Source organism: Buteo buteo, chromosome Z, assembly GCF_964188355.1.
Source record: "Buteo buteo chromosome Z, bButBut1.hap1.1, whole genome shotgun sequence".
NCBI classification, from domain to species: Eukaryota; Metazoa; Chordata; class Aves; order Accipitriformes; family Accipitridae; genus Buteo; species Buteo buteo.
The window spans coordinates 3,428,474-3,453,987 of NC_134204.1; the positions used below are offsets into that span (position 1 = coordinate 3,428,474).

The 25,514-nt window shown below is 41.7% G+C and overlaps 1 protein-coding gene across 4 annotated transcripts in view; it reads left to right on the forward strand.

The window, feature by feature from the left end:
• Positions 1–25,514, forward strand: part of DYM (dymeclin) — a 217,966-nt gene that overhangs the window by 179,577 nt on the left and 12,875 nt on the right. For all 4 annotated transcript variants that reach the window (XM_075019603.1, XM_075019600.1, XM_075019601.1 and 1 more), the window contains one exon: positions 7,616–7,729. In XM_075019603.1, coding sequence (XP_074875704.1) covers positions 7,616–7,729 — 114 coding nt within the window. The remainder of the gene's footprint in view (positions 1–7,615; positions 7,730–25,514) is intronic.

Genomic DNA, 25,514 nt, shown 5'->3' on the forward strand with positions numbered 1-25,514 from the left:
GCACATCCTTTCCTTTGTAACACTTAAATGTAGGTTTTCCTCAACAATTTAAACAATTCCTCCCCAAAACTGTTTAATATTGGGTTACAGCATAATGCCAGTTACATTCAGAAACTATTTAAAGCTTTCCAAGGGAGCATGCTGAATTTTTAAATAGCTCCTTTGTTAGAGAAGCGAGGATGTCAAAAAAAGATTTATTTTTTTTCTTTCTAAATGTACCTGTCACCAGCTGGCAAGTGGTGAGAGCTGTCAGGCTTGCAGATCTGAATAAAAGATTAGATTCAGCTGACTCCTCTTCTACCCTGTCACATCCTCCAGCTAATACAGGGTATCAGCAGCACTACCATCCCAGACAGAACCAGCCTTTGTTCTGGTTCTTGTTCTGACCAGCCAAAATGTTTTAACTAGTCTTGCTATCCCTTGAAAAAGTGGCAAATCATGTTAGTTTTACTATACACGTGGGGGGAGCTTGTCTGGGACCATGTGGGCAGTATCTGAGAAGAACCAAAAGGAGTTTCTGGCTCCCAAACTTTGCTCAGGCTTTTCTCTGCAGCAGTGGAGGTGGGAGCTCCATCCTCACAGCCACATGGGACGTTGTGAATGTCTGAAGTGTAGATGTGCTCAAAAAGGTGTCAGAAAATCGGGGAGGGGGGGGGGGAATCTTTAAAGATTTGACTCAATAAATTCCTAAGCTGTATGCTGCTGGAAGCTGGGAGGATATATTCATGGGGAAGGATCTCCCTATTCTTGACCTATTCTTATATTCTTATTTAAGCATCCATCCCAGCCTGCTCTCAGGGACAGAATAGTGAGCTGGCCACGCTTTTCATGTGGCCAAGGCTGGTTTTTCAGAGAAGGATGGATCCACCAACTTCCCATGTATTGCGGAGCTATGTTGGGTTTCAGGCTGCTGTGCTCAACGTAATTTGGTGGCCCAAAGCATAAATCGTGGGTGTAAATGGTAAATGTTGCAGCTTTTGGTAATGGAAGGGTGGGGAAGAGCAGTTAGCTTTCTGAAGCCCCCAAAGCACATCTGCAGGGGCTGTGCTACATCCTGACTCCCTCCATTGGTACTTTTTGAGGTCATTACACAGCAAAGTACGTTTGGATTATGTCCACCCACACTACAGTGGAAGCATGAGTGTAATTTCCATCATCAGATGCCACTAGAAGTCCACATGAGCAGAAGGTGCGTGTTATGCACTGGGTCACTCCTGACATCCCTCTGTGCTTCAGCAAAATCCTCCTTACATTGGGTGTAAGATTCTCTGATCCTAATCTGTAGTCCAGATTTGTTTTTCATATAGAAATACTAACAGACAGCATGGTAATGTTCTATATTGAAGAAATCTGACCAAAAATACAGAATATGTGCAATCTGTAATGAGTTTTGGACACCAGAACAGTTGCCAGGTTGCCTTGTCAAGTATGTATAAAATGGATATGACATATCTTGACTTTAATACTTACTGTTTTTACTCTGTTGCACACAATGTTCTCATAAACCAAATAAGGAAGCACGGAAGAAGTGAAAATGCTAAAAGTTGGATGCAAAATTAGTTGGAAAATGCACTGAGAAGGTAGAAATGAGTAGTTGATGGTGCAAGTAAAAAGAGGCATCTGCTGCAGTCCTGTGTGGGTATGCAAAGGAAGAATAGCCCAGAGATGTTCTCTAAGCCTACTCGTGCTAGCGACATCTTAGCTGGATTACTCGTAGAGTCATTTAGGTTGGAAAGGACCTTTAAGACCATCAAAAGGGAGAGGGAATAACCTTTTTCACGTACTTGTGGATTCACAGGTCATAAGGAAAGACTTTCTAATGTTAATAATAACGAAGCACTGTGGTAGGTTTCCAGGGACTTCAGCATTGGAGACCTCTGGATAGCAGACGGTGAGGCGGAGGACAGAGCAGAACGTGTCTGTAGGCACACGTGAATGTGGGGATGGCTCTGTAGCTCCACCGGCTGCTCAGACCACAGCGGCAATTGCGCAGGTTAACTGCGATACAGACTTGGTCACAGTAATTATGGACTTTGCCTCAGGATTTGGACCGTTCAGTTTACTCTGGAGATGGCACGTGACCTCTGTGTGCTTCACCGTTGAGGCAAAAATGAGTGAGTGTTCAAGGGTCATCAGTGCATAGAACGCTTTTTTATTGAAAACTACTTATTTGTCTCTGGGTTTTTATAAATAAGCTAAAAATCACCATTGCCAGCTGATTGGGAACATATGGGAACAGTTAATGCTGTACAGAAGAAACTGAAATGCAAATACCTTCTGTTTCCTATTAATTTACTTTTCATTTTAGAAAGTCATCTTAATAGGATATTGTGCATCTTGTTTAGCTAAATGGGATATTCTTCCTCTGGATGGTGAACAAAGAGGAATGCTATGGTTCCTGTTCTGGCCTCCTGCAGAAATGTTTCAGCTGCGAACTATCTATATGCTCCGTTTCAGCGGTGGTCTATAATTTGGTCAGCAACCTCAGATGTGTCAGGAATTTGGTAGATACTCTTCGCTAGTAATTCCTAAAGATGAGTTTGGTTCATGGCCATCATGAGAACGCATTGGCTTTTATTACTTTCATATTTCCTATGAGCTAGTGATAGATATCATGTGGTTGAACAGGCTTAACTAGGAGCTGCTAGAATTTTGTTTGCAAAATAGTCTGATAGAAATCAGGAGGTCGGGAGCAATGGTTTAGCGATGCAAAGGATTGAATTGATGCAATTTCCTGCTAGGAATTTAATTCTCCAGAGACATTTCCCTGCTAGATATTTTAAAATCAGTTGAGTTGGCTTGGCTCTGGCATAGCAACTCCTATTTCAAGACCTGCAGGACTTGCAGTGAACATGAGAACTGATCTTTCGTGGTTTTCCTTAAAATGCCCGTAGAAAAGCCTTGATCCTGCTGATTACTAGAGCCTGGCTAAATACTTTAAGTGATTTTTTTTTTTTTTCTTCTTCTTTCTGTTTTTTTCTCCCCACTCCTACCCACTCTCTTTTCTAGGAGTGGGGAGATGAGAAGAGCAGGGTACCTTGAAAAGTTCGTGTGTCTTTTAACATGCTTCTAGTTTCAAGGTGAATCTCAAAAACTTCAGTACTTCAAGTTTGCTGATAAACCTTTTGTGTTTCTCCTGCTATTGAATCACCTGAAAGCCATTTCGTCCCTACTTAAATCAGTGAGTGTTGGCTTTGCCTCACTTTTCTCCAGGACAGAAGGTATGACTATTGGCTACTGAACATAGCTGTGATTTCTGTCTTCCTAAGGAAGCTACTTAGCTGAAGCGCTACTCCTATGGTACTTTACCACAAGAGGTTTGTTTTCTCCTTTTCTTCTCCTTTCAGCGTGCCATCAATACAGCATGTTACTCTCCCAGGGGTGAACACGGCTGGAAATGTAAAATAGCCAGTGTCAAAATGCACGTCTATCTTTTTTCATCGCTTTCCAAAGGAAAAAAAAAAAAATGACAAAAAAGGAATCAGAACTTTTTCATTTGGTGCCAAGTTACTTTTTTTCTCTTTTGCAGAGTTAACCTTGACAGTTGCGGGCAGAGGAGGCAGCAGCAAATCGTACTGTTATTTTTAGCTGGAGGAGAAAGCGAGGAGCTGTAGTGTTAGTTAGGCAGCAGCACTGCCTGGGAATGGGCTGGGGCATCACACCACTTCAGCATCCACGAAAGAATCCAAGTGAAGAAAACATCTTGTCCTTGATAGTTCTGCTGCTTGGTGCATGCTATAGTAAACAGAAATATTTCTTTACTGCAGCCTTTCAGCCCTATGGAAACAATAGATGGGTGAAATAAGACATTGTGGTTATTTCCTCATAATCTTAAAAAAAAAAAGCTCCAAAACTACAATGTCTCTTTTAAATCGTTGTAGCTTTCTTGTAGCACTTTTTATCTCTGGAAATACTTTGTAAATTTGTTGTTTAGAAAACAAAAGGACTAAAGATGAGTCTCTCGGGGAAAATTGACCTCTTAAATGGAAAAGCTTTATGACAACCAATTTTGGAAATCACTATAGAAAACAGGTTTTGTTCAGAGATCTTGATTATATTAATGGTATATTAATACAAAGCCTGGAAATCCCTGAGCTGATGGTGACCAAGCCATGTCGCTGCGTGCCCATCGCACCACATGGTTGGGTAGCTTGCACAACCAGAATTAGGCTCTCTGCACACGGCAAGGCGCTGTAGATACACCGTTTTATCTGGACACTGATGAGATATTCCTGATGAGGGGTTGTCTAATCCAGGATTAGACGTGCCTTTTAATCTCTGTTAATATGGAAGCCAGATTGGAGAGAGAGCTTTTTAAAACGGGTTATGTTCCTTGCAAGGAGAGGGTCTTTCAGCGCACAGCATGACTTGGATACAAGTAATGCACGGCGACTCATTAAGTTTCTTGTTATTCTTCTTCTTAAGCAGTGTTTGCAGTTATTTTCTGTTTTCTTAGACCAGTTGCCCAAATAATTAATGAGAACAATAATTTTCAGAATATCAAAAAATGGACACCATCTCTCAGCCTAGTTCGTTTGCCCTGAGATCTGTTTTTTCCTATACATTACAGTATGATGTTCAGCACTGGGTTTTAAAGCATGTGCTAAAACTTGAAACTCATTTAATATTATCCACCCAGTTTGCTTTCTCTGGTTCATTTTTCTTTTTAAGTGGACAAGGAGTTGAAATCTGTTAATTTGCATGATTATTTTAAACGCAGGTCTGTTACTTCTGTGTGAAAGATAATTAAAGCTCTTTCAAAGGAAAAGGCTACTCTTCCTTAATATTATGTTAAGCTTTTGTATTTTTATATTTGGGCAGATTACTAGGTAAAGTGTTAGACTTTCTGCTACAGAAGAGATGGGAGTTTGGGCAGTAGGGATGTAATGGTTTTTGGTTTTATTACTAATCTAATGGGAGTAAGCAAATGCCTCTTTTAGGATCTCTGTATAACTGATCTTTTTTTTTTTCCTCGTTCCCCCCCCACCATTTTCTCTTATTTCATTTGGGGTACTCATTGAGTACCTGAGTATCTCATTGGGGTACTGTGCTATCAGGGTTAGAAAGAGAATTACTCCAATTCCATGTTGTCTGAAGCAGTAAGGCAAATGATGCTTAGAGATAAGTATTATTGAAGTAGATATTTTGAATTTCAGTCGTCAACTGCATACCAAAAATAGCCATTCGAAGTTCTGTGAAATGCTGACGTAGCCTGAAAATATTGGAAGCTTATCTTGCTTTTGTTCTTTGTGAAATGTAACTCAACCAAGATTAGTACCTTTACCACAAAAACATAAAAGTCTTTTTTGAAAACATGTTAAGATTGGAGGCTTTGACTTTCCAAAATAGGAATCACCAGAATTCAGGTTGTATCTGTGAGTTTCATTCAGTTTTTTATGCATATGTATTATGATACTATTTTATCCTTTTGATTAAAAGCCGAATATTAAATTTTGCTTTTGTTGTGGTTTAGCAGAACTTGAGCTAACAAGGCAGCACTAGTGGGATGGATTCTCTGCATGAGCCTGCCCTGGGCAAGGATAGGTTTCACCAGTGATTACTGACATCAGAGGAGTGTTGAAATGCAGGAAGATGTTTTTTTCTTTCGAAGTTTGTGGGCAACTTTCTCATTCCTCTATGAGCTGTGTATCCTCTACCAGCAATTTGTCCCAGACCCTATGCCAAAACCATGTCAGCCTTTCTCCAAGGTCCTCACGCTCTTTGCGCAAGCTGTTTCTTGCAATTTTCCTCTGTAATTTCTGGTTCCTCCCTCCAGCTCCTTTGCTTATGAACTCAGCACATCTTCCTACTCCTGTTTTTTTCAAGGATCAGAGATCACAGTGCTACACTGGGTCCTTATCTGTAAGAATGTAAAACCTACCTGCAGCATCTGCCAGAGGCGGTGAAATTCTCCCTTCTATTCAACTGTGGAGATAATCGTAAGGACAGTACAGAAGGTTAAACCTGAATTTTCTCTTGACTGATTTCCATACTTCTGTTGTTTAAAACAGAACAACAACAAAAAAAACCCACCAAAACCCCACAATCCCAAAAAGCTGCTTCCAGCAAGTGTCATCGGTCTCTATCTCACTCGCTTGGTGCTTCCATTTCTAGAAAAAACTACTCTGCGATCCAGCAAACGTACCTGCTCAAAACAAGGGCTAGGGTTTCGGGGATCACAAGAGAGGAACAACAAATTTGAATCTCACAGTAATCAAGCCATCAGCTGTCTTTGTTTTATTAACAGCAGCTGAGCTGGGAGGCATAATTAGGGTAATGGTTTCTGGCTCCAGCTGTGTCTCACTACAGAACAAAGAGAGCTCAGCAGAGATTTTGTAGTATAATACACTTTTCCCCCCCTTCTACTCGGGAGACTTAACAAAGATTACTCGACGTGCTGGAGGCTGTGACTCAGATACAAGTGGACATTAGTACTTTTCCGAGGAGAGCGTGTCCAAAGCCTACGAGATGTTGGGGAACCTACCAGCAGCATGTGCAGCGAGCGAAAAGCTGTGCGCGGCTCCGGCCAAGGGGTAGCTCGGTGTTCACGCGTGCGTGGGCTCTACCAAGTGGCTCTGACCATCTTCTGGTACTTTCAAAGGACTCTAAGTAGGTGTTGAAATTTTGCCCTGTACCCTTTTTGCGTTGTTTTGAGTTTCGGATCCTCTGCGTGACTGATGAGTTCCTCTGGGATAAGGGATGGGGTTTGCAAAGTGTGCTCTTTTGGGATGAAAGGAGCTATAGAAATGGAGGTTTTCTGATGTCCCACATGGAGAACTGCCGGTGGGATGTCTGCTTCTGGTGTGACCTACTGAGCTTGGAGAGGGATGAAAGTTAAAGCCTGACCTAACTGTGTTGTAGCTAACAAGGACCAGCTGGGTCACAGAAAAGGGGGTGGGGAGGGAAATATGGTGAAAATCAGCTTGGCCTCACCAGGGAGAAGCATGGAGGGATGAGAGCATTGAGCGGGAACGTACAGGTCCTTGGGCCTGGAATCTGGGATGGGGAAGGTATGTGGGGCACTTCAGGTGGTTAATTTGGGGAGAAGAGGAGCTTTCTGGGGTTTTGGGGGTTTTTTTTGCTCCCCTCCAATTGCTGTGGCTTTGAATGCTATAAAAGCGCCAGGAAGTCATGTAGACTCTTGTGGTTGTATTGAGATATTTAATAGTGATCTTAAAGCCTTGTGTCCAGGAGTTTTTTAAACTATAAGGATTTTACTTTAATGCTTGAAAATGAAAGTAGATTTCTAGCCCAAACTATAAAGAGTAGACTGGAAGGCCTCAAAAATCCTGATGTGCAGAAGTACTGAGAGATAGAAATATAAGCATGTGTCAGTACACAGGACTTGAAAATGTAAATTTATTAATTAATCTGTATGTATGTGTTAAATTGTAAAATCATCTATCTGTTAAAAATGGCTGCAGGAGGATACTGATAATTGTGCTAATTTGACATTAACAAAGTCTCCCTGGCTGTGACACAAGCAATAACATGATTATTCTTTAAGAAGTACAGATACGTTGATCCAGGGAAAGAAGATGACAACTTTGTGCGTAAATTGATACAAAGATCTCTCCTTTTCTATTTATTTATGTGCTCTGATATTTCATTCCAGGTGATCAGCTTTTTCAGCTCCCGATTAGAGCAAGCTGGAGCTGAGCTGTCAGTGGAGCGAGTTCTGGAAATCATCAAGCAAGGAGCTGTTGCGTTGCCCAAAGACAGGCTAAGAGTAAGTGCTCAAGACCTCCTCAATTAAAGTCTACTGTTCCAATCAATTACATACATCCCCTTTATATCTGTAAGGTCAAAACCTCATTTCTCCTATCAATAGCGGCTGATAAGGGATTACATTGTGGATTGCCATATTTGTACATATTAATTTAAATTCCTAATTTGTGCTAAAAGTTTGGGTGAGTTTTCTTGATTAATTAGATTGAAGCGTGTGGAGGAATTAAAATTTGCTGAGGCTAAGGTTTTCTTCATCAGATGCAGTCCCACTTCTCCATCTGTTTAGTTAAGCTGTAACCAAACTTCGATCATTCTTTTCTTTTGTTAACTTATTCTTCTTTCTCTGGTGTTCTGCACCTCCATCTGGGTCTACGTAAAATGCTACAAAGATACGTTTCTGGGGCTTTAGTTCAGAATTAACCAACCTAGTGAAAATCAGTTCAGGACCTGTAAGCCTGGTCAACGTGATCACGAGCTTTCTGTGTAATCCTGAGCAGACCCCTCCGTTCCCTTCTGAGAGTCTCTCAAATCTTGTGAGGGATTTACCAACTTGACAGGTTTTGTGAGGCTAAAATCCATTAATGGCTGTGTGATGTTTAAATACTGCAATAATGAAATCTGTGTAAGTAGGTAAGTAAGTAATTTGAGTTACGTGTGGTTTTTCAGCACAGGACAAATTTTGCTTCTCCATTTTGCCAAGTGTATTTTAAGTACAGTCTGCTTTTTCCAGAACATTTTTGTTACTACTGTATGATAAAAGAGCAAGAGCGTCTTCTCAAGACCCATTTCTTTTGTGGTAACTTTAGGAAAATATCATCTGATAAGGCACGCTGAGTACACATGGCCGTTGGTGGCGGCTGGTAATTTATTTATACCTTGATAATTTTAAAACACCCAGTGGGAATTGTCTAGCTGGCTGCATATACTAATGTCTTTCCTGCAGTTCCCTGTGTCCCTGAGGTGGCACGTATTTAGTCACTCGGACTGAATTACTTCGAGAGAGATTGGTCTAGAGCCTGAGTCCTGAGCCGCAGTACAGGAATAGTCTAAGTTACAGCAGAGGAGTTGTTGGATCCAAATCCAGCCCTTCAGGTTGTGTCCTTGCTATGCTGTGATGCTGTGAATACAGAGAAACGCTGGACCTTTTGCTTTTTCTATGACAGCATATACTTACGGGCTGATAATTAAAAGCTCTTGCGTTAAGAGGCTACAGTGATTCCTTCTTGACATAGAGCCATCGCTAAATAAATTTCCTGCTTACAAAAAAATGAAGGTTTTATCAGTTACTTATGGTGCCAGATGACCTACATGTTGGGCCACAATTTCAAGAAGTTTCTGGAGTGAAATCCCATCAAGTTTACGTTTTGTATGTTAATTATATAAGGCGTTCAAAATGACATGTTTATGTTGCCTCTTAAATCAACAGATCAAAATTTTTTGACAAGTGCCAGGCTCTGTAAGTCCTCACCCAGCGGTCTAGTACTGCCAATTTTAAGGATGCTTATAGTGTGACTTAAAGCACTTACCTTTCCTCTGAAGGACTTGAGTTTGGGGCAGGATTACCAGGTGAACACAGACAGTTTGGCACATAATTCTTCTACGCTGCCCGCTTATACTTACTGGGTTTTGTCATATTTTTTTTTTCAAAATCCTTTTGCTGAGCAGCAGTTTGGCCAGAGCAGGTTACTCCTGCACGGAGAAAAGTTGGTGACGCTGACCTTGGTTATCTGTAATGTCATGCATTAATTTGTAAATGCAAATAACATCCTTTCTTTGCACAGACAGTAATGATGAGCGGCACGCGATTCCCTCTTATAGAAATGACCTTGTGAGCCTTCACGCTCTCTGTCCTTGTACCTCTCTCCTAGGAGTCTCACGATTCCTCAGACCTTCCCGCTTCAGTCTCTGAGGTTTTCAGGGGAAGCTATTCTAAAGCTCGACAAAATCATGTTAAGATCAGACTAAAGATATAGTTACGCAACAACTCTGGCAACTCTGAGGAATTTCAGCAGCTAAATAAAGGAGAAAGCTTTAATCCACATGTCTTTAATGACACTCTCTGGGCATGTCTGGATGGGTGGGAGCAACCCTACCCACAGTCGCTTTGCCTGCACAATAGGCTTCGTGGCTGTTTGCGTCGCTAAGCTCGCATCTGCGAGCTGGAAGCTGTCTAGCTGCGTAGACCAGCTAATATTGCCTGCCGAAAGGACAGTTTTCTAGCGCAGGCTGGTTGGGGCATGGCCAATTCAGAGAGGTGGCTTCTGGATAGGAGTTGGCTTGTGCCTGGCCAGCTTGGACGATGGGTGGAGGAATTCGGGGTCTGTTGCATCTGGGTTGACATGACCTCCACGTGCCTGCAACGTGCAAAGCTGTGGAGTTTAATCCTCAGAATTTATAGATCGGCTTTGCAGTTAATTGCTAATTAATTTTCAAGCCATCCTTGCCTTTCGCCATAGCATATTGAAGTGCTCTAAAGCAGAAGAGACCTTGCGGAGACATGACTCCTACCTCCTAGAAATTACCATCTTCAGCTGAAGCGCTCTGAGGGAGGCGGGTGAAACGCAAAGATGTTTTGATTTGGAAAACTGAGGAGCGAAGCAGCGCTTTTACTCACTTGCTTCCCTGCAGCTCAGACAATGGTGGTTTTTTTTCTTATGTATAAGTACCTGATGTATGCACAGATAAATATAGTGAATGTTTTCAAGTTGCTTATCTTGGCCTTTGTCGAGGAAGTGAGCATTCAAGAGGTGTTACATGTATTCAGATCTTGAGTCTGTTGCTTAGACCATAGTTCAAACATGAATAAACGTCAGCTAAAAATAACAGCACTTAGAGCCACGATCCTGATCTGCATAATGGAGCTTATCAGTTTTGTAGCACACCCTGGTACTCCTGCTCCTTTTCAGTGTGGGAAGCAATATGGGATGCAAAGTGAGCACATATATATATATTTGTGTGTGTGTTAGGAAAGATAGCCTGCATTTTCTTAGCAAATAATTATTGGCAAATGGGAGATCTAACTCATATTTTCCTTCCAGTCCTGGAGCAATCTTGACTGGAGACAAACAATATAATTAACATTATTTTAAGCGTATGCTTTTAGCCATGTACTGTGGAAGGCAGGGAAAGTCCAAGCTGAGTAATTAGCCTTTTAGAAGACTTCTGCATAAACAGAGAGATAAAGGGCAGGTGCTGAAATCAAGAGCTGGTTATTTCTCCTTCAGTCTGTGGGAGGAGATAAATGAAGTTAATATGCCCAGGATGGAGGCAGAAGCCATGGCGTGGAGATAGAGCTGTCTCCTTCGCAGACGAGCAGCCCACAACCCAGGCTCCCTGTTTTATTGCAGAAGCTTATTAAAGGCAATTTAGAGATCATAGTGATAGGTGAAAATTGGCCTCATTTTTTTCTTTATTTTTATTTTTTTAAAGTTCTCAGGCTGCCTTTCTTCCCTTTGCTGAAGTAGCTGTGCTTTCAGGATTAGGAGTGTGAGAGAAGTGGGACTGTGTCTCGAGTCTGCGAGTTATCGCAGGATTTCAAGGGGAGTTAGCCAGCAGATAACCGCTCTTTTACAATAAGTGGGAAAACTTGTTTTGAATGCCAGCTAGTGACTGGAAGCTGACATTTGGGTTCATGGAATGATCACACCTGGGAGGCCACATTTAATGCTTTAGAAAAGGAAAGTTCCCATTAGCTAAGCCACTTAAGGCAGAGATTTCATTTTCATGAACATACTCGAGCTGCTTTTATTTTTCTCCTATTCCTTTGCTCCCTGTGTCAATGAGCATTTTGCGATCAGTGTGCATTCTGTCGTATGTTCTTCATGTGCTATGCAGACATGCCATTATGCCATCAACTCGCACCTTTTTGGTATGGTACAAAATTTAATATTTATTGAAGTGCGTTCTAGTTCGGGCATTAAAATTTCACAGAATATGTAAAAGGAGCAGAGGTAAAAGCCTTCAGTCTCTTGACAGAACAAGTTTCGCTTTAGGTGTTAAAAGCACTTCTTGTAGGTTTCCCCTTCTATTAAGGATGTACTTCCAATTCCTTCAACTTCCATCTGTTTCATTAGAGAAAGCCCCTAATCACCGAGGCACCAGAGCGCGGGGGAAAAGACTAAATTGTCATCGGAGTGGTGGTAGCTGGACCAGAACAGCTTTGTGTCCCCGGCACATCGCCCCGCTCCTGGGGAAGCAGCCCCGATGTCAAAAGTTCAGCTACCAAAAATGTCATAAAAATTATACAGTTGTTGACTGAGGCGGCGGTGAATTCAATGGGGGACGTCAACTCTGGGAAGAAGGGATAGCCGTAAAAGAAAGTGCCTGTGAAGTCCCCAAAACTGAGGGAGTCTAAACAGTCTCTTGGTTTAGCTACTGAGCTCTCCGTGCAACGGTTGCCCTGCTTCTGGAGATGGTCCTCCTAGGGAGGAGACATCGCCTGTTCATCGCTCGTTTGTACCGTCACACCGTGCAGAGGGGCAGGGCATGGGTAGCACTCAGCGCCCCGGATTGCGAAGGAAATTGGTAACGTTTTAGACGTATGCGTCCTCCCTAACGTGATGTTGATCCCAAGAGACCATCCGTTGCCCCATCTTCCATTACAGTCGCTCATGATGATGGTGGGGTTTTTTTTCCCCAGAGTCCTGATGTCCTTAGTCCTTGGTGGTTGTTATTTGGCCACGGCAAGATGCTGGCTTCAGAGTCCAGACCGGTGGTCTTTAATGATCTAAATTAAAGCCTGGGGCAGATCTGTAATTCCTAAGCTATGTACAGCTTTCTTGCATTTGGTTTACTGCTGTAACAGTACCTCACTACCGTGGGTTTTAGGTAGAAGACTGCACAAATTAACTCGGTATGACACTGTAAAGAGGTAGGGGCAGAGGAGTTGTGGAGACCAGCAACCTCTTTGCAGAGCTCTAGGGCGTAGCAGTAAGCAAGAGAGACAGAAAACTTCCTTAAAAAATAAATTCATCAAATTCTTTGTGATATTTACGTTTTTCTGGCTGAAGGGTCAAAGATCTTATTACAGTGGAAGCCGATTGTGTCTAATACATCCTCAGGTCTGACGCTAGGCAGGCGTCTATAATGCAGACTTCCCTTTTGCTGACCCTCGACTGCTGTTAACCCTTAACCTGAAGAAGATCGGATTAGTAAAAGAAGTGCAAGAAACTTTTAAACAAAGTGCTTTTTGGGCCTTTCCAAAACACCAAACATATGCTAAGAATAATAGTATTTATGGACTCTGTATTTCCTTTTGACAATTTATACCGTCAATTAAGATGTCAAACTTCCCTGCTTCCGTGAGCTGACCTGCAAGTGATGAACAATAATTCACGTTTCTTTTGAAGGCACTCGTTTTAGAGGTCAGATTCTCGGAGACCTTGGGTAGAGAAGAATATACTCCCCATCCCTTGAGAAATATGATTTGGGGTAATCAAAATTCCAGGAAGAATGATCTTGAAAGTTTTGGTGGGCTTCGTGGTCAGAAAATAACTTATCATCACAAAGCTGTGAGCAGGCAGTCAAAGACATGTCTGCACTCAGCTGACTCGGGCTAATCTTAAAGTGGGATTAGAAACCTGTCTGTCTGTCTGAATCAGGGCAAACCCTTATGCAGGTGCTCTTCTATTAATATAAGCCCAGGTACTTAAATTGTAGAGAATGAGTTGAAACTAAACTGAATGACACCACTTTATAAGAAGTATGTCCAAGCAGGAGTTTATATCATTTAAATCTACTTAATTAAATGGTGCAAACTTGTGTGTAGGCAAGATCTAAAGTATGTGAAAAATATTATGGAAAAACTGTGACTATTATAGTACTTAAAGTTAGATACTTGCTGACATACTGCATCTTGACTGTGTATAGTAAAAACTTACAGAAAGAAAGTCAGAAGTCAGGCTCTTAACTCCATAATCCCAGAAGGGAGCCAAAACTTTGGAGCTGTGGTTCAGAAATAAATACCACCATCATTTTTGAACATTAATATGATAATCCACAGAAACGCTTCCTTAGCAGGAGGTAGACTTGAGTAGCTAGTTAGAATATATAGCGTGATAACAAATTTTGCAAATATTTTTAAGCAAAATTGCAACCCTTATGCTTGTTTAAACATTTTTTCTTATGTGCCTGGTTATTTTTTTTAACACTGAAGAAGGCAAGGGCCAAAGTAAATTAGCTTTAGCATCTGTGGATTCAAAGTCTTTGAAATTTGGTGACTCCTTTGTTCCATGGTTAAAAGTGGATTTCAGCAGTCTTTAGAGAGACTTGTTTGTAGCTGTGTATAATGCAAATACAGTTATGAGTTGGATTGAATACTAACAGCACTTCATTTTCAGAAGCATCCTTCACATAAGATAGAAGAAATCGGTTAACTGAGAAGCTTTAGGGAAAATGAAATAAATTATACTGCAATCCTTTGAAATGTAGTTTGTCTTGAAACTTGCAAGCCATGGAAAGCCATGGAGCTTCATATTGCTGGACTCAAGACATTTGAAATGTTGGCATAGTCTGGTAGTGTTGGTGAGTCACTTATAAAGCATATTTACTTATTTTTTTAAAGTTTGCCTTAATATTTTTAAGTAAAAAAGCCAACCAGAACTCTTCATACAGTTACCATTCCAGTAAGTGTTTGCATGGATTTTGGATGTCATACCTGTCAAGATTTGCTTTTCTTTGGTGTGGTATAAGATGAGCCCTTCTGCACGTAAGGTCTTAGTTACAGCTGAGTATATTATCAGTTTGAATATTGCCAGGTCTAACAGCGGTGGTGTGTACCATGGCATTCGCAACCTCTCTTTGGTGCTCCCAAAGAGAGTTAGCTAGCGCTGTAACTGATACCATATTTATATGTTACTCTCAAGGCTCTTTGAAAAGGGGATGTGCTCTCCACCTCTCCCCAGTTGTCTTCTCAATGTGAAAATTATACAGTATCACATTTTTAAAATTATTTTTTTTAGCACTGGGGGAAGGCACCATAAAAAAACCCCACCCCTCAAATGGCTCCAGGAAACTTCATTTCTCAAATGCGAATGCTCCTGAGAACCCAAACAAGTTAGGTTTGCTTTTACATAGCAGCTGTCAGTCAATTTTGGAATTAAAAACAGCTTTTTAACTTTAGTTTACTTCAGTGGTTATAAATTCTTCCATGGGGGTGGAGAAAAATAAACAGTAACTTTTGGCATTGTTGACTAGAACAAGAGGGGGAAAAAAAAGCTATTTTATTTTGCTTGTCTGCCTGGCGCACAGTTAAAAACATATTAATGCTTTTCTGACACCTCCCTATTGAAGAGTAATATAAACATCATTGCAGCATCAGCATAGGAAAATATGCATTAGCAAACTCTTGAATCTCTGATCTTTAAACTGTTTCTCATGTAATATCAGTTTCTTGCTGTAAAGGAGCCAAAATCTCTTTGAACAGAAAATAATAATCATGCTTTCAACTTGGAGGGAGCACTATATAAAGCTTTTCTTCACAGATCAAGAATAAACGGAGAACTTCAAGCTTGTGTTCTTCCTAGTCACTGAAACATTCGTTGCTCTATCCGAACGCTTCAGAGATCCATGGGAAAAGCCCTGCTCTCACTGGAGACTTTTGCTGTTGGCTTCAACAGTCTTAAGGTTTTCAAGCTCTTTGTCTTCACACTGACGAGATGCTACCAGGCACGTTGCGAGCAAGACGCGGGGCAGGTGCCTCGGACTTTGCATCTCCCGCGGTGGGGAGTATGTGGCTTGTGCTGACTGGTGTTAATTATGAGGGAAGAGGGACTACGTGTCCCTTTTCTCTGTCCCTTTCCTCCCTCGTTTCCTTGGCTGCTGCTCTGTAGGAGTTGCATTGAGCACTAAGCGCAGAAAACTGAGAAGATGCGTCCTGGCTTTGCCTCTCCTCTGTTGCTTTGAAGGACAGCATAGGACTGGTTTTTTGCATTTTTTGCATTTGCATTTTACATCACTGTAGGTGTAAGGAGACCAGCCGCATCGCCTATATCTGCAGTAGTTCTAAGGGCTACCGAGCAAAGCTGTCCGTGCCTTTGCAAGGCAGTCATGCCCACGGTGGTCAGCAGTCTGGTAAAGATCTCAGGGCACGAGATCTTTGTGTTTCTTCCTAGGCTGTGTGCGAACAGAGCAGGAAAAATGAGTCTGTGAGCTTCTGAGCTTCAACCGACTTGGTTGAAGTGGGTTGAGAGAAGCAGCTGAAGGAGCAAAGAGGTGGAGGTAGAGCCCTGTTAACTGGTGAACAATCAGCTCGAAGAAGCTGGGAGCGAGCCTTGGTTACCCACACCAAATCCATTCAGCTTTTGCAAGCTCCCATGTTGAAATGGATGGTAAAATGTCAACTATTGAACGAGTAATTTCTTTTATACGGGTTATAATTGAAGTAAGACACTGATGGCTAAATCCCTTCAATGTGCTTTGACTGCTTTTCTTAGGAGTAGTATGTGAATACTAATATTACAGTGCCAGTTTTTGCTTCCACCAACCAGTCTATGGTATATCATGCCCTGCAGTATTATCCTCCGTTTTAATGCCGCAACCTGAAGAGAGAAGAAAGTAGGCTACTTGTTTTCTTGCTTGCTCGCTCTGCAATGATGTGCGTGGAGTCATCGCAGTATTTGGTAAAAGCATAGCAGTAGCCCAAAAAGTATCGAGGATACTTTCAAAGGCAGCAGTAGTGTTAATATTAAAATGCTCTGAAAAAAGAACTGATCCTCTTCGTGTCCCTTTCAGGTATTCTCATTGCTTCTCTCATTTGGGGTCTAAAATGTTCCCTAAATAACATGAGCAAAGTCACGGAAAGAGCAACGGCGATGGGACTCCTGGAGTTTGTTTGCTCTAAGCGTAGACCTTGGTGTGTCTGGAGTCGCTGCTCCGGTATTCCTCCAAGGCATGGACCTTGTTTACAAACCTGGGTAGATAGTTAACCTAGAGAACTGTCTTTTTTGATATTATTAGCTTGTGTTTTTCATGGTCTTGAGCAGAATGCATCAAAGATCCCAGCAAAGGAATGAGTAGTGGTGGTGTGACAAAGGGCAGACTGAGTCAAGTGAGCAGCATTTTCCGTGGGAGCAAGAAAGAATTTATCCCAGGCTTTCCAGAGAACTGGAAGACACAATAAAACTGAATTCTGACACTTTGGTTGAAACAAGCATAATATTTCTTCAGTTTCCCCGACTTCCTTTTTAGAGATTTTGTTTTTCAGTGAAATGATGTTCTGCTTCCCAGTAAACTCTAGAACCAACAGTACTTTCTCCCTGTCACTGTGACATCTGGTTGTGTTGGGGTAGCTAATCAATTGCAGACGTTGTTGCTATTATAAGCCTGCAAGCCACTTGAAAAGTTACCCAGGATTTTGGTAATGAAGGGCCTGAAGTTATTATTTGAGCTATTTTTTTTGCCTTTTATCTTCCCTTCAGGGGTCATCAGACTGGCAATATTTTTTTTTACAAGCTCAAACTTTAGACTTTTAAAAGTTCAAATCTCTGTGTGTCAAGCTACTTGAATTTCCTGTAAAAATGTTGGAGTTGTGAATCAATTTGTAATAATACAAAAGCGAACAAACATTCAGGTTAACTGTATGAAAAGATGGCATTTGAATAGAACAGAAACTCACAGCTGAGCTTGCGTTGAGGCCCATTTGTCATTTTGCAATTAGAGCTGATATTTACTGTTAAGATTCAGTGAGGCTATCAGTCACATTTATGAGGATAACTTTGCAAAAAATCAATTTATAGTTTAAAACTGAGAGTGACGTTCAGCTTTCCACGCGACACAGCCAACAGCTCCTATTGAAAATGCATCCTCTGCAGTCTCGCTAATGCCAAAATCTATCCAATAATGAATGATTTATCCTTCTGTATTTGGCTTTTTCCTGTTGGAAGGGCGGGGGGGAGATTCTAAACTCCAGAATACCGAGTCACTCCTAGCACTTGGCTTTAAAACACATAAACAACGCAGACCGTTACAAGTCACATCCCAACGCCTGTTTTCTACAACCATGTGTTTTCAGCCCGCTTGCTTAAAGTCTAACAGCAGACGTGTGCTGGAGCTGGTTTATTTTTTCAGGGGATCCCGTGTGTTGATGAAGCGCTATCACGTTGCGCCGCAGCTCCGGCTCGAAATGGAGTCTGGCAGCGCCGGCGTTCGGATGGTGCCGTTTGGCTGGGCGGCGATAAGCAAAGAGACAGTCTGGCTCCTTCCAGGAGCCTCTCGGTCATGTCTGAGCTCTCGACAGTTCCCAAAGCCTCTGGCTGACTTTCCCCTGTGGACCGTTCATTTATCAGGAAATGAAATTGGTTACAGGATTTCGCACGTTGCCAAACCTCACTGACGAAATCGGGTTCGTTCCTGCTTTCAGAAGTAGGAAGAACGCGTTAACTCTTTGTGCTTGGTACTTGTTTTTATTGCTTTTGCTGAAAAAAAGCCAGGTTCCTTCTAACTTCTAAAGTTTCTGGAAATCGCTGACATGCTTTCACCCTATATGACTGTACTACCAATGCAGAGAACTCGATAATTTTGCCTGTTACATTTCTTCCTTTGCATCACGGTTGCCCCTGTCTTTCTAAATATTATTTGGGGACAGTTGAATTATTTGGGGACAGTTGAATTATTTGGGGACAGTTGAATTATTTGGGGACAGTTGAATTACTTTTAATGTGAGATTTGCCTACTGAACTCAGTGCATTCTCGCTTGAAATATGCCGTCTAAAGTAGAAGAGGGAAAATTAAGCTTTACTAGAAATACAAACAATGCTTTGTTGTTTACAGGGAGGTCTTAAAGCAGGTTATATAAATTACAGAAGCTTAACCAGAATTGACTAGAAACACATCTTTAATTATGCAGATAGGATGACATCAAAAAACCCAAGTGCAAACAGGGTGTAGTTGTTTCTGAATGTATTGCTGTGTTTGCATCTAGTTAGAAACCCAGCCACCAACTTTTTTAGATGCTATTTGGATGTCATGACCTTTCATTATATATCGAGTTTTCAGCAAATTTCAAAAAGGAAAAGCGCTTTTTAAAATCCAAATGGATGTTTTCCTGACATTCACCAAACTTCAGGCTGCTCTGAAGTTCATAGGGTACCGCTGGTTGGCAATCACTTCTACATGAGCAAATCCTCAGCGGGGCAGATTGCAGTGAGAAATAAGAGCCGGTTTATTGGTATTAATTTATTTATATTGATAGGTACTCCCAGTGATTTTTTCATTTCTCCAGTGGTCAACATCTGTCTCAAGACCCTATCACTTTTGTCCCTAAGCAGCTGAGCTACCTGCTGTCATTCTCCCGTTGCAGTACTGTGGTTTTGTGTTTAAGAGGGGATGGAGAAATGACCATTAGCAAGTTGTCCGCTGATGGGTGCAGATGGCTGTTTCTAGATCCCTTGAACCATTTCAGTTTGTGCAATGATGCGTTGCAGTGGGAGCATTTCTGTTGTAACATATCGATATGTTTTAATGCAATCAGTGGTTGTAACCTCCTGTGTATGAAATTAATAAGCCCAGAGGTAAAGCGCAGTGCACATATGGTAATTATTATGTCTGGAAGTGGTTGCTGCATTAATTGATAGCAGTAGCAAGTAATACAGCCTTACTTAATTTTGTTGCTGCTTATACGAAGATCCTGTAAACAGAATTTTTGCACTCCATTATATCAGAGCTCTTTCTCCTTTTTATTAAGAATGGATCACTCTGAAAATATTTAGAGCTCCCTTAGCTCATTTAGCTTTGTTACAATTTTGGATCCTTTGTCCGTAAACAAAAAGTTGCTGAAAACAGCTCGTCCGCAACCTATGAAAGCGCCATGTAAGTCTCATCTGCCACTCACCGAGGCTCAGTTGGTGTCGCAGGATCAGCGTGTGGCTGATGCCAGCGAGGGATCCCGTTCGCAGCCTGCGTCCTACAAGGCTAAGCTGTTACAGAAGAAGATAAGTAGATGACTTGGCCTCCTTGCTGACGTAACTGAGACTCGTAAAAAATCAGATGCTTTCAAAGCTGAAGTTAACTTAAAAATATTAAAAATATAGCATTCCTTGCTTTTAAAAAAAATTGTGGTTTAGTAGTATAAATATGATTTTCCTTAAAAAAAACCACATTTACAATAGTGTGCCATATACGCTACTGAGAATCTGAGAGCATTGGTCCTTTCCATTCTGAACCAGGGAAGCCAGAAGATTGCTAAGGGCTCTGTGTGCTTGGAGATCCCTCATGTCTGTCGATGAGAGACTATTGATGGTCAAGGCCAAAGTGGCACTAACACTCAAATCCACACTTGCTTTTATGTTGAAAAATCAGTGAACTTGTCATGGTCCCAAAAAGACCATTACTATCATCAGGGGAAGCTCCAAACAGTTTAGTCCAATTTCTTTCTTCAACCCTTGCATAAAATCTTCATTTTCTTTAATACCTACAAGATAAATAACTAGCTGAAAATAGACTAATTTGGTGTAATAGTTAATAATAACAAGAAGTGAATTGTATAAATGCCAATATAATGTAGGAAAACCTTACATGCGGGGTTTTCAGAAGCACTGGCGAAGCTTTCATTAGCTTCAGGATTATGGTGGCAGTTGTAGTTTTTAAATCCAATATTTTACATATTTTTATTATCTCCTTTACATCCTACTCGTAGTTTGATCACAGGAAAGATGCATCTTGGTCATACACAGGGCTTTGTTTATCTTACTGGAATCCAGAGAAGCAAATTTCAACCCGAGATGAAGGCACGCGGCAGGAGCTGGGTATTGCACAAGAAGACAAGGTAGCTTGGGAGGGTGGTGCCTTGGGTGAGTGACTTGAGTAACAGTGATTCCGCAGTTCAGGAATGAGGTGCATTGGCCAAGATGAAGATGAAGGGTGGGCTAGCACAGGACACTCCTATTCCCAAGCTGTTGTCTACATGGAGACTAATATTTACATGGAGGCTTAATGTCTGTCCCCTCCACCCCTGAAAAATCTTCCAGTTACCTTCTGGAAGCTGCATTCTGGATTCAGTCACTTCATTCCACAGTAATTGCTTTTTTCACGAAGCTGAACAATTATACTGGAATGAAATCACCTTATCCTGGAGTTACCATAGCTGCTTCAGAAGAGCTATTCAATAATATTGTTATGCAGGTCAGCCTTCCACAGAAATCTGGATGGTGTTTTCGTTATCCAAAACCAGTTTTGAGAATAAACTGAAATGTTCAGATGACAAGGTCCTCTCTACCCAGCCAAGAGAAATGTAAAGCGTAATAATAACAATTTAATTGTATCAATGCAAATACAACAACGTTATATTAATACAATACATATTGTTAGTGATTCTGAGACTTAACTCTTCAAACCCAGAAAAACGTAAAAGGGAAAATAAACCCTTCTAGGAGCCGGGTGATGAGCAGTGCAAGAGTTTTGCTGTTCCCCAGTGGGTTTCTCCTGTGGTTGCCTTCACTTTGCCGTCACCTGGGTTTAGTCCCTTCGCTGCTCCACAGAACTGTAACTGCAGTTATAGCCCCGTACCCAGCCAAGCTGATTAATGTCTCAGCCTTGCCTGTGGCAGCTTGTGGATTGTAATTAACTGCTTCCCATTAAGACAACAGATGAGAATTCATGCAGTTACATGCAGAGGCTTTAGAAGATGGAATACTGTCCTATAACAACAGTTATTAAAGGTGGGTTTTTTTCTTTCTGACCCGGGATTAGGCCATCGGGAAACTATCGATGTTGTAAAGTTAAGAATTCCTTTGAACCTGAGCAGGAGCAGAGCTGGGGTCTGGGCAGAACGGGAGAGAGTGGAGGGCTGGTTATCAGGATTTTCAAATGCATCATGTGGCCAGGTAATAATAAAGTCGTTTATTCGTGTTTGTGATGAAAGTTCATAACAAAAAAAAAAAATGGGGTGAAAGAGCTGTTCGACAAGTAGCCTAGGAAAGAGCAGCACTGATAGCAGCATAGAATTGGCCGTTCAGCATTTGGTAAGGGTTTAGTTAGCATCCTTTCGCCCCCAGTGATAAAAACTAGGAAGGGACTATGGGGGAAAGTATAACAAACGATAATGAAGAAGCAGCAGCGGTACTCTCGTGGAGGCTGGTTACCTCTTAACTGTTAGCCTTTCTCTTTTCTCCTGAAATAGAGCAACAAATACAAAATTGGTGTTATATAAAACCATCCAGGTTTCTAAATATGAATCTTAAGAAATAAGTATGTAATTCTTTATGCATCCTGTAGGGAGCAGAAAAATATTTCTGTAATGGCCACAAGAGAAGTCCATTGCAATGATCCTCTCCTTCCCTGAATCAGAAGAGTCTGGTTGTGCTCTCCTGGTGACACAGCGTGAGAGGGGGCCCGTCAGCATCTTCGTTTCACGTCTGGCGTAAGGTGCCTCAACCAGTTCTTACCCAGAAGGAGGCTGTTTTGCAGCGACGAGCAGGAGCCACCGCTGTTAGGAATGTTGGTTTAGAGGAGAAAAAAGCGGTAAGTGGTGGCATTTTCCTGCTGTCACCCAGGATGAGGGAGATTTTCCGTCCTGCTGGTGCTCCCCAGATGGCAGAGCATCCTCGCACAAGGTGGTGATAAACGTGGGACGTGATGTTAGGTGCTCTGCAAACTTTGTGGAGGGGAAGGGTCAGGAGATGACATGCAAACTCCAGTCGCTAAAAGGAGTATGGGTTGCCAGAAGAGATCAATCAAATATTTCTTTATGCACAGCTGAAGTCTGGTCTTGGCCTTCCATTGCACTGTGAAATACCCAACGAGACTGGAAGCGAGTGTAGCAACAGAATCCAATTTTTCCATGTGCGGTCTTAAGATGTCAGTGCATCTACTTTGATTTAGCTGTGCAATTTAAAAATAAAGAAATATTCCCTACATTTAATTTTTCAGTGGCACATAGAAAGGTAGGGTCATTCTCTTACTTTATAGGAAGGAAGGGCACATGTAGGGACTTTGAGCAGAAGATTTTAAACTTTACACAGATTCTAACGTGAAACAGTCTATCTTTGTGTATCTGGTTGGTTGTCACCAGCTACATTAAATTTGGTCGATTTCATTGGTTTAAGGAAGCCACTACAAGACAGACATATAAAATATAAGGCAGAAAGAAAGCACTGGAGAAAGGAGAGGATGGGAAAGCAGCGTGAGACTTTCCAAGGCGCTCCCCATAGTAACAGATCTCTGACACCGGTAAACAACATTTTGCACGCGTACGTTTCTCAAAGCTACTGCCGTTCTGCTAACCGCTCGCCTGCCACATAATTTGAACTCTGTTAACCTTCAAGGATGATCCCATTTTTTTTGAAAGAGAGCACAGAGGAGCTTCCCTGCCCAGAGCTGCAGAGCTTTGCTGGCTTGGCAGGAGCCCAGCGCTCATGAGCAGCCCATAACTCCCCGGCCAGTACGTCTTACGGGAGGGAGGGCTCTGAGCCAGAGCCCTTCCCCTATTAACTTAGGAGCTATACATTTGCTCAAGCTAAATAACATTTCCCAAGTTGCCCTCCTCCTCCGTACCCTCGAAAGCCACCCTATACTTTTATTATGTTTTTCGCTGCGACTGAATCTGCTTCGCATGTGTTGTGCAGCCTTCCCTTACTTAGTTGCATATGTTGGGAGTCTAATGAAAAGGCCAGTGCCAAATGCACTGCATGTGCATGACGTGTTGTTTCCAAATATCTTGCAACTTTGGTCAAAGCAAAGTAAAATTACGCTGAAATACTCTGACTTTTTTTTTTTTTCTTCTCCTCGGTTGAGACCTATTTCCAACCCATGTGTTCGTTTTCTACTGCAAGGCTTCAGTATAGGCAGGGTAGCTGAAAAGGAAAAAAAGTTGCATTTAAAATGGATTTATTACTTTCTTCGGTTAAAAACAACCCACATTTTTTCTCATTCCATTTAAAAAAAAAAAGAAAGAAAAAGGATTAACCTCTTTTTTTAAAAAAAATAAAATAATGTGGCAGAGGCCAACAGTTTTATCCCAGAAGGTGCAAGATTTGGCAAGTTATGAACTGAATACAAGATAGAGGGAGGAAAAATCATGTAACCAACTTCTAATTATACTGGTCCAATTGCTCTTCCACTTTTAATGTTTAGCTGTCTTTTCTGAATTAGTCTTTTAAATTAAGTTTCCCTAACATGTGGCAGATTGAGAAAAACAGTCCTCAGAAGATTTTTGCCCTGGTTGACAGATGAACTAGATAATGGAGTATAATCTTTTCCATTTTCATGATTTGACACATTTTCACTTCTGTGTGTATGTTTAAATCAAGGAATCAAAATAAATTTGAGTACAGAATATAAATCCCTGACAAAATTACAGCTTTCATTGCAGTGTTGGGTTAAATGTAAACAGCATGAATGTTATAGATATCTTTTAATTAAATGCATAAATCAGAGAAATGTCTTGAATGTTTACAGCAGCTACACCAAGAAGTGAGAATGAGGAAGAAATGTACTTTGTCAGCTGATGGCTGCCTCAACTGCATTCCCATACTGAGTTTAATTTTGTCACAACCTTTGGTACAAGTTGCAACGCTTCTCCCCAGTTGATTTAGAGGCTGTTTGTTCCTGCTTAGGATGATTAGTGATGTAGATGGCTTTTTCCTGGCCAAGCAGGGGATTTCTCACGTATATCAGCATCGCTGCTGAAGACTCTGCTGTTAGGATCTAGAGGGCAGCTGGTTTAGGTCACCATGCCTTTCCTGTAGCTGTATTTGTTATGTAGTATCAGATGATTGCATTGAATCTCGAACCCATGTGGATTTAGGCTGGGTTTATGGTTCCTGAGGTTGTGACGCTCAACCCACAATCTGTTGAGCTTGCAAACAAGGAGTGATTTTTCTTGACCATGTTCTCATGTTGACTCCTTACCCTAATAAACCCTACTATACTCTCCTCTACCCAGCTTTTCTCCTTGCACTTGGTGACCGTACTACCGCTCCAGGTAGGTGCTAAGTGTTTCCAGCCACCGTGGGCTTGTAGAGCACGGGAGATGAGGAAAGACGGGGAGCCTGCGGGACGTCCTCCTTGCATGCCAGCTAGGTAATTTATACTAGTTCTTTGTCACGAAAGATGTCTCAGCTATGAGGAGAGCAATCAACCCGTGGCTCGTGAGCTGTCTTCGGCTTGAGGACAGACAGTATAGCAGTGAGGTGAGAATTTCCCAGCTTGATAATGCTGCAGCAGCATCCAGAAGCTCCAGGAGGAAGATTTCCCTTCCTTTGCCACGGTGTGTTAGGCATCAAAAACCCCAGCAAGGATTGGCTTTTTACAGGTAGGAAACCAGAGGCTTTTATCAGAGAGCTCGCTGAAGGAAGCTCTGCTAGATGGTATGAGCACCTGGCAGCTCCAAAACAGAGCAGAAAATTTGTGTATCTGTGGAGAAGACTGGAAGAAGAGCAGAGTCCTGAAACTTAGGTGTTCTCTTTAATATGAGACCCGTGAGATTCAAGTGGTGCCTGTAGCTCTGAGCTCGGAGTCAGGCAGCAAAACTTTATTTGAATTCCTCGTGCTTATCTGTCCCATCAGGTTTTGCCAAGCTCCATCCTCCTGTGCTAAGACCAGCAAAGACTGAGTGTTGTCACCAGGGTAAACAATCTTGACCTGAATGCACAGGGAGGAAGGGGTCAGATATGTTGGATAACAAAGGGACTTAATAGCATTTGTGAATAAATGAGTTTTAATATTCCCCAGTCTAAGGTGGGGAGTTCTCTGGAACTGTTTGATTCATGTCCTAAAGACAGTCTTTAGCAGAATAGGAGGTCTTTATACAGTTAACGTCACTGAAGGCAAACAAATCTGGAAATACTCCATCT